We start from the raw sequence: 17,832 nt of genomic DNA on the forward strand, positions 1-17,832 counted from the left end.
CCCATATACTCAGAACTGGCTGCTCTGTCATCTAGAACATCTTTCCTAATTCATTGTCTATGCAGCAGTTACAGACCTTATACTTGATGACATCACAAATCTGAGTTTTATCACTGTAGTTTTTGGATTTTTGTTTTGTTTTTGATTTGGCTGAGAGTTGTTCATGTACACTAATATTTGTGGACATGTATGAATTTTGAAAATGGCCATAGTTCCCCTTTAAGTCTTTCACCAACAATGACTTATTCAGACTTATAGCCCAACCTTTGACAAACCCTTTGACTCTTTGGGTGACCCTATTGTTGTTCCTCATTAGAGGCAAACCACACTAAAGACATGTGATGCTTTGAGAGCATTGTGCGGCGCTTTGTCTTTACACACAGTATTTACACAAATTGCCCGTTTGACCAGAAGCCTTCAAACCCTGTTGGAATGTGTGAAATGTATACAAAGAAAATGTCACACTTAGATTTCACAGTTTATGAAAAGATAAGCCTGTAATTCACAGTACATATACATATTATTGTATGTATTCCATGTAGTTTCTCTCTTCTAAGATTACACGCTGTACTGTAAGTGGAAAGCAACTGGATGAACTAGATGGGGATCAGTTTTGGAATTTAACTTTTACGTTTCATCGAGCTTCAACAAAGATTAAAACAAACACTGGAGGTGTTCCATTAACAGGAAACCAGTCCCATTCTTTCACAGTCGGTCCATTGTGTTGTCACAGCAGGGAACCTGCACCCCGGATAGGCTGGTTAATACCAAGAGTTTTAATAATAATAGGAGTGTGAAGTGAAGGGGGAGGTAAAGAGAGCGGATTCATAATCTCTGTATGTGTGTATAGGGGTGTTCACATCTGTCAACATGCTCATATTGGTGTGTGTGTGTGTGTGTGTGTGTGTGTGTGTGTGTGTGTGCGTGTGTGTGTGTGTGTGTGTGTATGTGCATGTGTGTGTGTGTGTCTTACGGGCCCAAGTAGCCATTTCACAGCCAACCATGGCAACAAGACATAAAAAAAACCTGAATTATTCAGTGAGCATGTCTGAAACTTACACTTGAGTAAACCCAGACAGACCCACACACACACACACGTTCATGTCACACAACACATAGACATGCAGTCACTGTTACACAAAAACAAACAAAATAAAGAGTAAAAATCAGACGGATGCAGCTCTCTGGAGAGGAAGTCGGTATAATGTCTGCATGCAACATGGAGTGAAGGTTACAAAGCACATAGGATGTGTGTGTGTGTGTGTTTGTGACAAAATGTCATGAGTTCAAATAAATCTCAGTAAGAACCTAAAGCTCACTAAAAGCCATAAAAGTGATCTTATTACGTTGTATATCCCTGAGTTTAAGCACCGTGGGAGAACTATACATGAAACAGATCTGCTATTATGACACCCTGCATCAGCTTTCATGTTTTCATGTGAGGAGATTCCCGTGTGCAGTCAGAACATAAGTGGAAGAGACACATTTAGTGGTCTTCTACGATGTATTTATGTATTTACAAAGGGTGCAAAATAGTTGGCTGAGGAAATGCAAAAGAAATTTGTTTTGACTTACGACGTTTTCTAATTTCCCCTAACAGTTATGACAACAGTAGAAAGGTGTGATTGGCTGATCATAACAAATAAAATAAGAATGCATTCTTCGTGATAATGAATAGAACGGGCAGTGACATTGAAATTGGCCTTATCATATAATTAAGTCTTTGTTAAGACATGGTGTAATTATGAATACTGTTTCATGAAATGAACATCTCTGTCTGAAAACACAGGTCTGATTTACATTTCCATGCTGATAGTTGTTATATCTATTTATTATACTTATTTATTATGCTGGTCATTTTAGTATTTTATTTGCTATACATGCACTGTTTTTATCAATGTCTATGATTCCTGGCCCGTCTATATGAAGCCATATCAAGCCATCTTCTCTCCTAACAGTTTCCACCACTCTTAAGGGTTAAGATGCTTTGTGAACAACTGTTATCTTCATAACTTCATAAGCTTTATGAATACGTGAAAGGAGTTCAGGAAGTCATCCACCCACAAGGGGGGACTGTTGAGCTGCTTCCACTGAGAGCTCTGTGAGGTCTGGAGGGTTTTGTCTTCTCCTTGCTTCTTTATTTAATTAAGTAGGAACGACGTTACACTTTGTTTCTGGTTATAGACACATTTTTTTCTTTATCCTACTTCCACAAGGAGGTCAGAGGTCAGATTAATCTTCATCTCTGAAGACCAAAGTCAGATCAACACACCGAGAGCTGAATTATCCGACCAAGACTTTGTGAAACCTTTGGTCAGCTGTTTTCAGAGTATTTTGGAGAGGTTTAATGTACCAATGGATGGCTGCTCCACGTAAAGCTGCTGTTTCCGACATGACCTATCGCTCCTGATCAGAGAGGTCAAAGAGGTCAAAGAGGTCAAAGAGGTCAAAGAGGTCAAAGAGATGGAAACAGCTTTTGATGGATTTTCAGAACTTGTCTGTAACTCCACCAGATAAAGATTTATAATACTTACTTGCCCGATATTTTTGGAATTTATCATAGATGTACTTTTGGTTATTGACCAGTCTTTATATTCAGTTGTTGTCGTTTCTTTCCTTTGAATTAATAAATACATTTATTTGTATTTGTTTTTATTTATTTATAATTTTAAAGTATTTGTTTATTATAATTTGTATTATTTATGTATTTTTATTTTTCCCGGGGGAGGAATATTTCCAATTATTAATTGAAATATAATGCAATGGATGAAACACATTAAATAAATACTCAGTCATATAAACCAGCATGGAGGTGTATTATATTGTATTATATTGTATTATATTGTATTCTATGGTTTCCATTTTGAGTTCAGGAAGGAAATCCAAATCCGTCTCTCAAATGTGCGCTAGCACAGATTGCGGTTATTAACAGGTGTGCACATACACAGGTCGGCCGCACCCCAGAGCTCTCACAACTAACTGAAGCTCGTGCATCTACATTCCTCACTTGTTGCACAATCCAGCCATCACTGCACACGGGGGAGTGTTGCCACGCAGCCACTAGATGGCAGTATAGGATTATATTGTAAAACCCTTGGGTTCAGTGTGGAGCATGTTGTGGAGCATGTTGAGGCTGCAGGGGAGAGGATATCCAGCTGGAGCTGAACTCATCCGGACACACTGGACTTTGATGAATGGAGTTATCATGGAAGATGCATTGTCTATAAATACTTCTTCTTCTGGGGAAACTGTTATCAGCACTTTGCTCACATGTGATGCTTTTCTTCACAATCACTGCTCAGTGTTATTGAGACAGATGAGCCTCCAGTGAACTGTCAGCGCGACTTCATGCCCAAATTTCAGCAGAGTAATCTGATCAAGTTTTGATTGCTACTGTTGACTGAGTCAGGCCTTTCTTATTAAAGCTAGTGTGTGTACTGTACACGTGTGCATTTCTGTGTGTCTGGAGGGAGGGCAGTGTGTGGCGACAGTGAATATGCCTGTGTGTCTTTATACAATGTGTCTTTGTGAGTCCTCAGATTTGCGTTGGAGAGAAAGATCTTGCTGTTATGAGAGAGAGAGAGAGAGAGAGAGAGAGAGAGAGAGAGAGAGAGAGAGAGAGAGAGAGAGAGAGAGAGGGAGAGAGAGAGAGAGAGGGAGGGAGAGGGGGGAGAGAGAGGAGTAGTTGGGGGTCTTCCCTTTCTCTGCAACTTTTGTCTCTTTATTAACAGGTCATTGTGAGTTCTCTTATTTTCTGAAAGTCTACACTTATTCCAAACTCCCTTCCTCCTTCCCTGTAGCCTTTCCTTCTTTCTTTCCTGAACGTGATTAGATCTCAAGTTCGCTCCAGTTACATTTCCCTTTTTCATTCCCCTTAAATCCTCCTCTTCTCGTCTCTTTTATTAAATATTACTTCCTTGTGCACCCGCTCAGCTTTATCTCTGTCTTTTGTGGTCCCGTGTAGGGGGCTCGTGAGGACACTGCAGCTGTTTCATGACAACCAGTGCAAGAGTTGTCAGGACGTGTCACTACTGTAGATGTTGTACACATACAAACATAAAAAGCCAGGGGGGCATCAAAGTCATTAGGCTTCATCCTCTGGTAACCATGAACTTCATTAAACAATTTGAATGTTGAGATCTTTCACAGATTAAGTGAAAGCCTGCAGGAAGTAGAAATGTAAAGTTGATACTGAGGAGAGAGAAAAACAACCTGCTCATCTACATTTACTCTTGTTACAGAGTGCTAAATGTTGTGTCGCCTTGTTCTATGTTTATTCAGATGAGATGTCCCACTGACCAATGGGAGCTGCACACCTGTTGGAATGAGAGAGTAGGAGAAAACACTGAGGAGGAAGAGAGAGGATGAGACTGAGAGACCTAAGAGACAATGTATTTGTAAAAAGAGAGAGACAGAGAGAGAGATAGAGAGAGAGAGAGAGAGAGAGAGAGAGAGAAGAGAGAGAGAGAGAGAGAGAGAAAGAGAGAGAGAGAGGGCTGAATGGAAGGAGGTCGCCTTCTATTGAAACCACAGGTGCCTGCACTTCAAATGTAGCATTCAACACAATATTGTCTCTCTAAAAAGAAGTTTATTTGTGTGTATGGGATAGGAGACCGAGTGTGTGCGTGTGTGTGTGTGTGTGTGTGTGTGTGCACATTTTATTATGCACCAGAGAAACACAATATCCCTGCTTATGCATGTGTGCTGCGCTGTTGAAAGAATGCATATGCATGTGTCCATCTTGTATTTGTTTGTTGTCATTTGAGAGGTTGTGCGTGTGCGTGTGCGTGTGTGTGTGTGTGTGGTTTAAGACCAGATTAATCAACAAGTCTACCTGGACTCAGTTACGGGCCGGTCTCAAACACACGCAGCTCAGGTATACGAGGAGAGACACACACGCACGCACGCACACACACACACACACGCACACACACACACACACCCACACACACGCGCACACACACCCACACACACAAGCAATCTGTCTCTGCTGAACAATGTTTCTCCCCCTGTGCACCTCCTCACCTCCTCCAGGTCATGTAACTGTGACTGCAGCACTTTCTCCACACAAATATGCAATGTTGTGTTCATGACAGATTCATATCGTATTTATTCCTGTGGAATTTCTTTGAGTTTCCTCTCCCTCGCTACGGCTTTGGTCAAGAAAAAACACAGCAGGCAGTCAGTCAGCAGGCTGCAGCATAGCACACATTCCTGCCGGGTGTAGTTAGGGAGTTGGAGATGGCAACTGTGGCCAAAGAAATCTTTTTTCTTTTTTTATGAGATGTCCAACCTGTGATGTTGCCTGGCAGCGGGGTTTGGACGGGCCTGATTGTAGCTGTGCAGCCTCCACTGTCGCTCTCACACTGTAAACATGATACGCTGCCCCTGACCAGCACCAGGCAGGAGAAAGTTACCTGATGACTTCCAGCGGCTTCAATTACCTTCCCTCCAAAACCCTCTAAATTATTCCTGTGTATGTGATGCAGATTTATTTAATATCATAATGCATAAAAGATATCCTTAATCTAACGGTCTCGTGTTTTTATTACAGGATGCGCAAAGAAATCTGTCGATGTCGGCACCAAAGAAAACAATGTAAAGCACTTAAAAGCAAAGCAGAGTTAAAAACAGCCTCTTAGTGTTACTTTAGCTTCCTGCAGAGTATTGTGAGTAGGCGATTACATGTGCCTGTCATATTAAATAAAGATGGAGTTACACCATCTTTATTTATACTTTGTCAGTGGTTGTTGAACTAACCAATAATGTGATCTACCCTGCTTCCAGTCTTTAAGCTAAGCTAACCAGCAGCTAGCTGTAGCTTCACATTTACAGTAGTGGACAGAAGTTTAGAGAAACCAAAGAATTGCTCACAGATTATTTTGAATGACGGGTGTTTAGATGCCCGGAGAGGTGAAGATATCAGGTGTTTCATCCCAACAGAGAAAAGACCCCCTTAAATCAGCCCCAGCTGTTCTATGGTGTTGCTCACACGTAGATACTTTTACAATAAACATAGATTCATATTCATTGCGCTTCAATACATAGACGGCTTGTGATTGTAATACTTGTAATGCTGAAAGCTGTAGAATTTAAAGGCTAATTAAAGGGAAACTTTTACACATCAAGGTCAATGTAGTGAGAAAGTCCATTAAAGCAGTTGTATAAAGTATTCTGTGGATCCAAAGAAGTTTTCCAAAATATAAATAATGCGTGACTTTGAAGTTGCATTGTGGGAAGTGTACACAATCAAAAATTATGGAAGTACAATACTAAATCTCTGGAGACCTTTATGTGTCAGCAGACAGTTTGTATTTGGAGAAGTGATGAAGTACATATAAAATATGTGTAAACTTTAAGCAAATAGGCGATATGAAATCAGTATTAGGCTATTTCAGAAGAAGAAAGCATATCATGTTTGTGTTGATATATCAATACCTGTACATTTTATGAGACAGGAACTTGAATTACAACACACCCCTTTCACACAGACTCTGACTTCCCCCTCTTCTCTAATTTCTCATTCACTCAGTGCTGTCTGACGCCGTCCTCTCTCTTTTGGGAATCTTCTCTTTTTTTCTCCACAGAAAACATGAAGGGAGGAGAGGAGGAGGAGGGAAGAAGAAACGCGTCGGAGGCGACAAGAGAGAGAGGAAGCAGAGAAAGTTGGTAGAGGAGCGAGAGGGCGAGAGGAGAGGAGAGGGGTCGAGCAGATGGGAGGAAGGAAGGAAGGAAAGGATCTCTCTGTGGGCTCAAGTGCGCGATTAAAGGATTGTGCGTAAATAAACAAATGAATCAAAGCCTATAATAAAATAAAAAGGGGAGTCAAAGGCGCGCCACCGCGTTTCGTGGACGCGGACAAGACAGCGCGCTGAAACAAGTCCTGTCTTTCTCTCTCTGGATTTTACTCCTCATGTTCTCCAAACTCTCGGTGGGGTTCACTAACTTTTGACGTCAGTGTTTGAAAAACTTCCCCCGAGTCCTTCCGATTCACTCTCTCCCCGGAAAAGAAGCTCCGGGGTGGAAGCGGAGGAAGGAAGAGCGTTTTTTGTTCCTTCCGAGGAGTGCAGCTCGCCGTAGCCGGGGTTTAGGCGTTGGCACCCGGGCAGGGAGTCCCTCGCCATGGCCGGGGCCAAGCCGGGAGTCCACGCGCTGCAGCTCAAACCTGTGTCCGTCCACGAAGCGCTGAAGAAGGGGGGCAAGTTCATCAAGTGGGACGAGGTGAGATACGAAATGTTTGAAACCTGTTTTCTTCCCAGACAACACTTTAATACACGTGTCGCCGTCAAAACCGCAAAGTGAAACGACTCATTGCTGTTTCGTGATCAACTTTGACTAAGACAGACGAGAGACAGACAACAGGAGACATGACAGCCTTTTGACTGCAGGCCCACTGTTGTGAAGTGACACACGAGAATGGCGTGTGTGTGTGTGTGTGTGTGTGTCAGAGTCAGAAAGACTCGGACACGAATACCGTGTGAGTGTGTGTGCTGTGCAGGTGTGCCTCACAGAAGTGTTGTGAACACAGGAGCCCACTGTATATATGTTAGTGTGTGTTAATCAGATACTCCAGTAGAACACTCCATGTTGTTGCCAGCAGTGGCTGAGTGTTGAATTCTTGTCCAGCCGGTTTTTCCCGGGCTCAGGTCCAGTTCAGACGCTCTCTTGCATCTCCTTTCTCCTCCTGCACCTCCTGCGTCCTTGTCTCTCCTCCTCTCAGAGGAGAGGGCACCTGTCTGAGTGGGAACCTCATTGGAGAGCTTTTGTGCACCTTGAGCTCTGAAATGTCAGCTTTTTATAATTCATGTTAAAACTTTATTGACATGTTTTTGTTTGTGTCAACACAAAGGATTCATTATTTTTCCTTCCCTGTATTTCTGGCAACCCTGACATGTGCCTGCCGTGTCATTGACCATTATAATGTGTGTGTATGTCTGTGTGTGTGTGTGTGTGTGTGTTGGGGTTTTCTGATGCAGAGTGCAGGGCCATTCTGCAATCTTCTCCATAGAGAAAGTAGGTGTGTGTGTCCATGTGTCTGAGTGGACATCAATGATTAACTGGAGTTGCTGACTGATCTGGCTCGGACTGTAGCCCTGTGTCTTCCAACAGTTTGTGTGTGTGTGTGTGTGTGTGTGTGTGTGAGAGAGAGAGAGAGAGAGAGAGAGAGAGTGTGTGTGTGTGAGAGAGAGTGTGTGAGAAAGAGGCGTAAATCGACTCCCCAGTACGAACAGCCCTTATTTAGACCATTAGATAGAATGTGCTAATAGCCAAATCCAGAGTTATTTTCAGAGGGAGGTTTATGGTCTCTGGGCCCCATGGATGCGGGAGATCCGGGTCATTTTATACTCTAGTCGAGCCACTTTGGCTTCATGTGCCACTGGACAACTTCCATAAGAATGAACGTGACCTCCAACACCGTGTCCAGTTCTTCTAATACATCCATGGTGCCAACATGTATCACAATCACCAGTGGACATGAGAACAGAGGACTGACGGATGAATTCATAAATATAATTATCAAACCGGCCACTTACAGTCAGACAAACCACTTCCATTAAATACTGGCTGACAATAGATAAACAGTAGAGTGTGAGTGTATAAGTATAAACAGTGCAGCTTCATTCAGCAGTCCTAAAGGAAGAAGACTGCGTGTGCTTAAACATGGATCTAATATCAACAGAAAAGTTATGCAGAGCTCCAGACTCGCTGGGACCCGCAGTGTTTATCGCGCTTCCTTATCAATAGATATGTCACTGTATTATATTGCACAGTGAAATGTGTTATTGTGCTGAAATAGAATACTCGGCGTATATTTATTAGTGTATGACGTCCACTGCAAGCGTGACCTCCACCAGTAACACCACAGTAAACAACACAACTGTGGATATTTCAATGTAACTGCCTGCTGCTTAAAGTTACTTACTTAACTGTGTGCGTGTGTGTGCGTGCGTGGGCGTGCGTGCGGCTGCGTGCGTGCGTGTGTGTGTGTGGTGTGGTGTGTGGTGTGTGTGTGTGTGTGTTGTTAGGTGTGTGTGTGTGTGTGTTTGAGAACGGTCCATAGTTCAAATAAGGCTGTTATCCATGCTTGGCAAATATAAGGTCAAGGTGTGGTGTTTACGCCCACAAAGAATCAACAACTAATTTGATAATCGATTTGACAAAAGTGCCGTTTTCAGCCTCTAAGATCTGGAGGAGATTTTCTCTGAATTATATCAAATTAAATGTATTTTAGGTTTCGGACTGACAAAACAAGACATTTACAGACGTCACCTTAGGACTTTTAGAAAGTGGGATGGACATTTCTTTTTTATTATTTTCTGACATTTTATAGACCAAACGATGACTCTAGAAAATATTTGGCAGATGAATCGAGAATAAAGATAATAGTTAGATGCAGCCCTAAAACCGTGTGTGTGTGTGTGTGTGTGTGTGTGTGTGTGTGTGTGTGTGTGTGTGTGTGTGTGTGTGGCCTTGGAAGAAGGGTCTTGTCACGCAAACAGTGCATACCATGTCCTTTTGATTTCGTCTGTCTGTCTCTGTCTCTCTGTCTCTGTCTCTCTCACTCTGTCTGTCTCTGTCTCTCTGTCTCTGTCTCTCTCACTCTGTCTGTCTCTGTCGCTCTCTGTCTCTGTCTCTCTGTCTCTGTCGCTCTCTGTCTCTGTCTCTCTGTCTGTCTGTCTCTGTCGCTCTCTGTCTCTGTCTCTGTCTCTGTCTGTCTCTGTCGCTCTCTGTCTCTGTCTCTGTCTGTCTCTGTCGCTCTCTGTCTCTGTCTCTGTCTGTCGCTCTCTGTCTGTCTGTCTGTCTCTCTCTGTCTGTCTGTCTGTCTCTCTCTGTCTGTCTGTCTGTCTCTCTCTGTCTGTCTCTCTCTTTCTCTCTGTCGCTCTCTGTCTCTGTCTCTGTCTGTCTCTGTCGCTCTCTGTCTGTCTGTCTGTCTCTCTCTCTCTGTCGCTCTCTGTCTGTCTCTGTCTGTCTCTGTCGCTCTCTGTCTGTCTGTCTGTCTCTCTCTCTCTGTCGCTCTCTGTCTGTCTCTGTCTCTCTGTCGCTCTCTGTCTGTCTCTCTCTCTCTGTCGCTCTCTGTCTGTCTCTGTCGCTCTCTGTCTGTCTCTCTCTCTCTGTCGCTCTCGCTCTCTGTCTGTCTGTCTCTGTCTCTCTGTCGCTCTCTGTCTGTCTCTGTCTGTCTCTCTCTCTCTGTCGCTCTCTGTCTGTCTCTGTCTGTCTCTGTCGCTCTCTGTCTGTCTCTCTCTCTCTGTCGCTCTCGCTCTCTGTCTGTCTGTCTCTGTCTCTCTGTCGCTCTCTGTCTGTCTGTCTGTCTCTCTCTCTCTGTCGCTCTCTGTCTGTCTCTGTCTGTCTCTCTCTCTCTGTCGCTCTCTGTCTGTCTCTGTCTGTCTCTGTCGCTCTCTGTCTGTCTCTCTCTCTCTGTCGCTCTCGCTCTCTGTCTGTCTGTCTCTGTCTCTCTGTCTCTGTCTCTGTCTGTCGCTCTCGCTCTCTGTCTCTGTCTGTCTCTCTCTGTCTCTCTGTCTCTGTCTCTGTCTCTGTCTCTCTCTCTCTCTATCGCTCTCTGTCTCTGTCCTCTCTCTGTCTGTCTCTGTCCTCTCTCTGTCTGTCTCTGTCGCTCTCTGTCTCTGTCTCTGTCCTCTCTCTGTCTCTCTCTCAAAGGGAATTCCCAGGAAATGGTTATGTTGGTGATTAAGTGAGCATGCTTTCTGCTTGTGTATCTTCCATCCCTCTATTTGCAATTGCTCACTATAATCAACATCTGAATTATGGAGAATAAATGGAGCGGGAGGAATGCTTTTGTATTTGGGGACAAGAAGTCAAAGATGCCTTTTGTTAAACATCAATATAATAACTTGAGACCATGGTTGAGATGGTTCAGATTCAATCTTCAATCGGTCAGTGTTCATATTCTGAAACGTCTCCATTCAGGATTATACAGATTATGAGGTGTGAAGCTGAGCAACAACCAGAATAGAGCAGCTGATTAGTCCATCGACCAAAATATATAACAACTATTTTGATAATCGATTTATCTTTAAAGTAATGTTTCCTGCAAAGATGTCAGAACAGTTTCCAGCCATTAATCCATTAATCTCAAAAGTGTTCAAGAAACTCACTGAAACTCTTTCTTTCCGTTTTGTCCCATGATATGAATGTGGTGTTAAGTAAATAACCTTTTCTATAATTACTACATCCTACATTTCTCTCAATAATGAGTCACGACTAAATAAATAACTGGTGTCTCTGCAAACCTCTCTGTATATCAAGGTAGAGCTGAAACAATTAATGAGGTCATGAGCTGTAAAATATTTCTGTAGTTGATAAATCATTTAAGTTCAGGATGTAATGCTGAAACGTTCTCTGGTTCCTCTCGACTGTAAGGATGTGCAGCGCATTGAAGACGACACCTTGAGCTCTCAGAAGTTGTTTGCTATACATTTGTAATGATGTACATTACTGTATGAAAGTAATGGTGCGTTGCACGTCTTATGATAATGCCGTTTCTATTGTCACTAAACACTTATGTCATAATCGTATAGCTAAATAATTAACAAAGCACTTTAACACAGGTAAAAGTCGATCATTTGCTCTAACGCAATTCTCACTCGTACCATTTTCTCCACAGAGAATCCTGCAAAATCAGCACTTTAAATTGTGTGTTGAGCAGAGATGTGCTCATAAATTCTTGGAAATAAGTCTTTCGCTAGAAAAAAAAAAAAAGCCTGCAAGAAATCCTAATTTGCTCCTGGGCTCCATCAAAACCCTTAAGTATAGCAATGTCTCAAACATGAGAGAAGAAGACCTCGCTAAATGTTCTTGTTATTTTAATGAACCCTTATTTAATCAGGAAGTCTCTTGAGATGCACTCTCTCTCTTTTACAAGAGAAACTGGCCAGCAGTGCAGCGCTAACACAGAACGTTGTCCCACAACAATAGAGAGGATAATATTATTGACTATTTAACACTGAAACTGTCTTAATATGGCATTTGAACGCCTGCTGTGAAGGCACACAACTGTGCTCAGGAATCATTTAACCGCAGGAAGTTGCTTAGAATTTATTGAGTTTAAGATGTATTGAATACCTGGAAATATTATAAATCTAATAAAAGTTTAATCTAATTAAAGAGCTGCACGTCTCAAAGCGAGGACACGCGGATCATTTCTGTGTTTTAATAGGGAAGTTGACCAGCGGGCTGCCGTCCCAAAGACTTGGCGTACTCCTTTAAGAACTTATCAAAGTGAGAAAACAATTAGGACACACACACACACACACACACACACACACACACACACACACACACACACACACAGAGCCTGAGGCTAGTGCAGTTTGTTTACATGAAAACTCCACTCTTGACCCCGTCCCTCTCTTTTCACCCCCTTCTTCATCACTATTTCCTCCCTCCACATGGCTCATTTCTCCATCTTCTCTTTTCTTTCACGTTTCAATCCTAAACTCATCTGTCGCTGAACTGCTGCCTACTATCGCCTCATCCTGACACACACACACACACACACACACACACACACACACACACACACACACTGACTCATGCCGGGTGGAGGAGGAGGAATGCACTCCAAACTGACCATCTTTCTCTGGTTTTCGGGTTGTGTGTGTGTGTCGCTGTTTTGTTCTGGGTGTGTGTGTTTCACGTTGAATGACTTCCTGTTCGAGCTTGTTTTAAGGCTCCAGAGCCAAACCATGTCCCTTCCCTCCCTCCGTCTGCTGCAGCTCCGCCCTTCAATTTAACTGAATTCCAACTGGAATTCAGTTAAAATTCCTCCCAAACAACCAATTAAACAAAAGAGACAGACAGTTTGTCTGCAGAGCAGCTCGGCTCTCTGTGCTGCACAGTGCACACAAGTCAAATAGAAAATCATCTTTACACCTTTACATACACATGTTGCGTTCAGTCAGCTGCATGATATTTGCCCCTGCTGTTAAGAGCCACGTGCACTGTGCCACTTCCCTGTACATGATATGCCTCTGCATGCGTATACTTCAAAACATGCACATGAAGATTTTATCTCAGGGTACAAACACTCCAACATGTTTTCTTTGTGGAGAACAACATGGGAACGATTTTGTTTTTGTTTTTTTGGATTTAATTTCTTTAGGTTCACGTTGCACAATCACAAGCAAACCAGGTCCTGTAGACAAAGTCACACGGAGCCACTAGTCACTCATTAATTGGACATTAGTTTAGAGAATGTGACGGTTTTGGCTCCGGTTCAAAATGCCAGTAACTTGAGCGAAGTATGATGCGCCATAAAATGTTGCATTTCGAGGTTGTTTCCTGCAATTTGGTTGGGATTATATATTTGGAGCGTACAGACCGCAACACGGTTCACTTAGAGGAGCTGAGAACTGTAATCCTGGCAACAGTTGAAGACGCTAAAGACTAAAGACACTTAACTGCTGCTGTTTATCAGAACTAACAAATCACACTGCAGTGCAGACGCTCGTCCTCCATTCACAAATAGTTTGAGGACACTCTGAAGTGCCTTAATGCTGCACGATCCATGCAAAACAGTGTTAATTACGACCTCATGAAATATTAACTGTGATGATTTTAACAGGCAATATTAAAAGACGAGACTTCCGTTGATAAGAAACGAGAGCAGTTCGACGTTTTGGGAAAATGTTCTCGTCCACTTTCTGGATGAGAAGATTAATACGTCCGTACGGTCCACATGGGGCAGCAGCCCGTTAGCTTAGCATAAAGAAACGGCTGATTTTAAAGCACAATGACACCTGGACTTCTTGCATACGTCCGGATATTTGAGGAGAAAAGCTCACAAATGATTATGTTGCATCTTATTAAGTTATTATTATTACTAGTCGGCTCAAACAACTACTCAGAGAACCAGCTGTTTCCAGTCTTTGTTATTAAGCTAACAATGTGGGAACAATCTTCTCGTGTAACTCTCAGCAACAAAGCGTACGAGAGTATTTCTGCTGGTTTCATGGAGCCATTGTTAACCTCAGTACCAGTTTATTGTTTCCTGGAAATCCACTCAGCACGGACTCATGTTTTATTACAAAGCAGATGATTTTGCTTCTTAGCTTGTAGTTTATTTCCCTGTTGTTCACAGACTTGTGTATCACAGGCGCTGTCAGGAGAGGACTGGCATCCTTTTTTTCCTTTTGATAGTTTGAGGTTTTGTGTCTCTTCATACAGGAATTGTTCCCAAATGCTTCTCCATCTCTACCATCTGAAGCTGCATTTCTCAAATGCATATCCGTTGGAAACCTCTTTACAAATGTTCTTCCTGCCCCGGCATGTTGGGACTCGCCGAGCAGCTTCTTTTTATCCTCTTTTCTCTCCTGCTTGGCTTTGGTTGACTCTTAGTCACTTTATATCGCACCGTGGAATGTTTTTATGATGCCACAGCACTGATAAAAAATGATCATTGCTCTCCTTAAACAAGATGAATACATTTTCCTAATCGAACTCTGCGCTGTGTTGAACGTCCTAACAAAAGGACTTGGAAAGCATTTTACACCTGAGACGTGACAATACATCATACTTTATGAAAGTGTGTCTATCTTTAGACGCAGATCTCTTCTGTAAGCAGAGGTGCTTTGTCATCGTGACCTTATGGGAAAACAAAACGAGCTCCGCATCAATTGTTCCTGCGCGCCTGAATCAGACAGTGGGCGTCTTGGTTCAGCATTAAATAGACACGTGGACGCAACAAGCCTCAAGTTGTCATTATCAGTCAGTGAAGGGGTGAATGTCTAAGGAGGAGGAAACGCAGGCTTGTGAGAAGGTCTGACGCCGTGGCGAGAAACACTGCCGACATCCTGACAGAGTGGTGAGAAACGAAGGACAGATGGATGGAGAGAGAGAGAGGTGGAAGGTCAACCACAGCCACATGTGAAGTGTCGGACTGACATCTGGACTGCTCCGGCTCCACTCCTCCTCTTTCACTCCACTACACATGTCATGCCGTGTCCCTGTGTCTCATGTGTAATCTCTTCCCCATTCTTTCTTTTGCCATCTTCCTATCACTCTCTCTTCCTCCTTCTATTAGTTTTGGTCAGCTTTCTTTTAGTTTTGTTTCCCCTCTGTCCTCTTCTTTCTGTCTGGTCTTCAGTTTGGATCTCTGTCTGGTCTTTTGTATTACACTTGGGTTAAAGGGTTAGTTCTGATGATTTGAAGTGTGGTTGTATGAGGTACTAATCCATAGTCCATAGTGTATTTACCTTCAGTAGATGGCGACTGGCACGCCTCAAGTTCACCACCAGACTCCATTTATAAAAGCAGTAATTATACCATGCAGAACACGTGAGATGCTGGTCGACCTCTGCCTCCATCGGTTACTTTGATTGTGTTATTGTGTGACTTTGGTGAATCTAAACTGACCAAAGTCACACAATAACACAATCAAACTAACCGAGCGAGGTCACTGTTACCAGCAACCCCCGTGTTCTGCATGGTATAATTACTGCTTTTATAAATGGAGTCTGGTGGTGAACTTGAGGCAATCAGAACTACCCCTTTAAGAGTCCTCCACTCCTATACAAGGAATCCAAACAGCCCTTTTATAATATTTTTTATTATATTCTCATGAGAAAAATATCCCTGTTTTCAGGTTTTTGACAATCCTACTTTTTCTCTAAAGGATTTTTAAATGGTTTACGTAGCGAAAGAGAAAATGTTAGATTTTGAACTAGTTCATATTGTGCATAACTCAACCTGAACATCCTTGTAGCCCTCCCACACCAGCTGTGGCTGTGACGAGGACGTCAGTGCAGAGGATTTAATTCTCCTAATAGGAGGAACAAGTCTGTATACACTGGGGTCTTGTTCAGGAGTTAGAACATGGTTCTACCACTGGCGGTGGATGTTGGATCAGATGAAGGTTAAATGACTCCGGTGGAGAAATGAGGTGGTGCAACACCTCGTGTACGTAGAGAGCACTGAGGGGCTATTCACAAAATATATTGTGCTAATGATGTTACAGTGCAAACATGCCTGTCCAGTTTAGCAGCTGAGAGCAAATTGTCAGGGAAGAAATAATTAGTTAATTAGTTTATATAATAACCCTATTTTTCATCCCCCCTTTTCTGCTCATGACGTGTAGGGGAAGCATTATTCATTCATGTTTCATGACAATCCAAACTGTCATTATAGCCAGTCACTGTGTCCCAAAACAAACAAGTTTGAGCACCCCCCTCCCCCCTTATGAATTAACTTCAGTTACCACCCACTCACTAATAATGTCACTGTTACTGCTTGTGTCTATAAGCGCCAATCTTTGGGAATTGCACTGTTTTTGCAATGTGATTCATTTGCATAGAACGGAGATAATTTTGCATCACTTTTTTGCATATTAGCAAATTTTAATATGTGCAAACAGCAGCGAGCCTCTATTTGCAATTCACTTTGAGATTTACATCCTATGTCTTTGTCTTATTTGTGCAACTTTAGTGTCCAACAATCCGTTTGTGACTTCGCCCCTCACTAACAAAGAGTCCGCCCTGAAACCCAGAATATGTTTACACCTACAGTATGTACGGCTGTTTAGATAAATACATCTACCACATGTCCTCTACTAAACATTAACTTCACTGACCTTCTTTGTGTATTATATACTATAGCTTATTTTACCTCCCTGGCTCGACTCTTTCCTCTCTGGAGTCCAAAGGTTACATACTGTCATCAACTTTTACCATGTTGCCAAAGCAGCAGCTCAAACACACTCATGCTAAGTGCACACTGGCCCTCTTTGTCACACCACTCCTGCAAGCTGTCGCTGAACACATACACATACACTCGCACACACACATGGCAGACAAAAAGTGCTCTCGGAGGAGCCACTTTTTTCCTCTCCGCCTCAGAGGGTGGTCCAATCACCGTGTGTGTGTGTGTGTGTGTGTGTTTGACAGTACAGTCAGGTAATGAAGGTGTTTTCAATCAATAAAGGAGGAAGAATTCAAAGTGTTTGACGGGATGATTGACGTGCAGAGAAAGACTTGAAAAGAAAGAAAAGAAGGAAATGAGGCGAAACTTCAGAAGGTTTCTACATGTGGCTGTTAATTAGGGAGTGGGGTGAGGTCCAATTATAGACCTACCACCCACTCTCACACAGAACATGCACCATAGGGTGCATGACTATGGTAAACAAGGTGTGTGTATGTGTGTGTGTGTGTGTGTGTGTGTGTATAGAGGGCAGAGCAGGCAGTAATAATGAGAGGAAGTTTCTGATAATTACCCTTAATTTGAGTTCTAACTTTTACAGAGCTGTAAAATGACACTGAATAAAAAAAAATCTAATCATCTTTAGATCTGGTAACACTTTATATTAAAGTCAATAAATGGGTTTGTTATACTATTGTACATATTATAAAGAGAGCAGCCTATAAACTGTTAACACGTTTAGTATAAAACAGTGAGAAAGCTCCAGACAACAGTGTAACAGAGACGTGTGTGTGTGTGTCCTGGTGAAAGGCAGCACTAGAATGTAACTGCCAGGTATGTAAAACTCTGCAGGAGTAACATGCAAATGTGTCAAACCACAGTGTTATCAGCCTCTATCTGTGTGTCGTACAGATGGCAGATGTTGTTATACTTTGGGTCACATGAGTCTATAGATCACATTCCTCTAGGTGTGTGTGTGTGTGTGTGTGTGTGTGTGTGTGTGTGTGTGTGTGTGTGTGTGTGTGTGTGTGTGTGTGGAATTCCCCATCTGTACAGTGTGTTTAGTCGAGAGAAGAAAGGAGTTAGTGACTTTCGCTGAGCCTGTGGGACGGTGCAGCATTTAATGTGTCAACCAAATAAAGTCATATTCAATGATCATCACTCTGATGCAGATGTGTGCCT

At 42.7% G+C, this 17,832-nt stretch overlaps 1 protein-coding gene across 1 annotated transcript in view; it reads left to right on the forward strand.

The window, feature by feature from the left end:
- Window positions 1–6,632: 6,632 nt before the first annotated feature.
- plcb3 (phospholipase C, beta 3 (phosphatidylinositol-specific)) overlaps window positions 6,633–17,832 on the forward strand; it is a 45,311-nt gene continuing 34,111 nt past the window's right edge. Inside the window, 1 exon segment of the mRNA XM_029454678.1 lies at window positions 6,633–7,221. Within this exon segment, the coding sequence (XP_029310538.1) occupies window positions 7,123–7,221 (99 nt within the window). The 5' untranslated portion in view covers window positions 6,633–7,122.

Source organism: Cottoperca gobio, chromosome 18 (assembly GCF_900634415.1).
Source record: "Cottoperca gobio chromosome 18, fCotGob3.1, whole genome shotgun sequence".
NCBI lineage: Eukaryota > Metazoa > Chordata > Actinopteri > Perciformes > Bovichtidae > Cottoperca > Cottoperca gobio.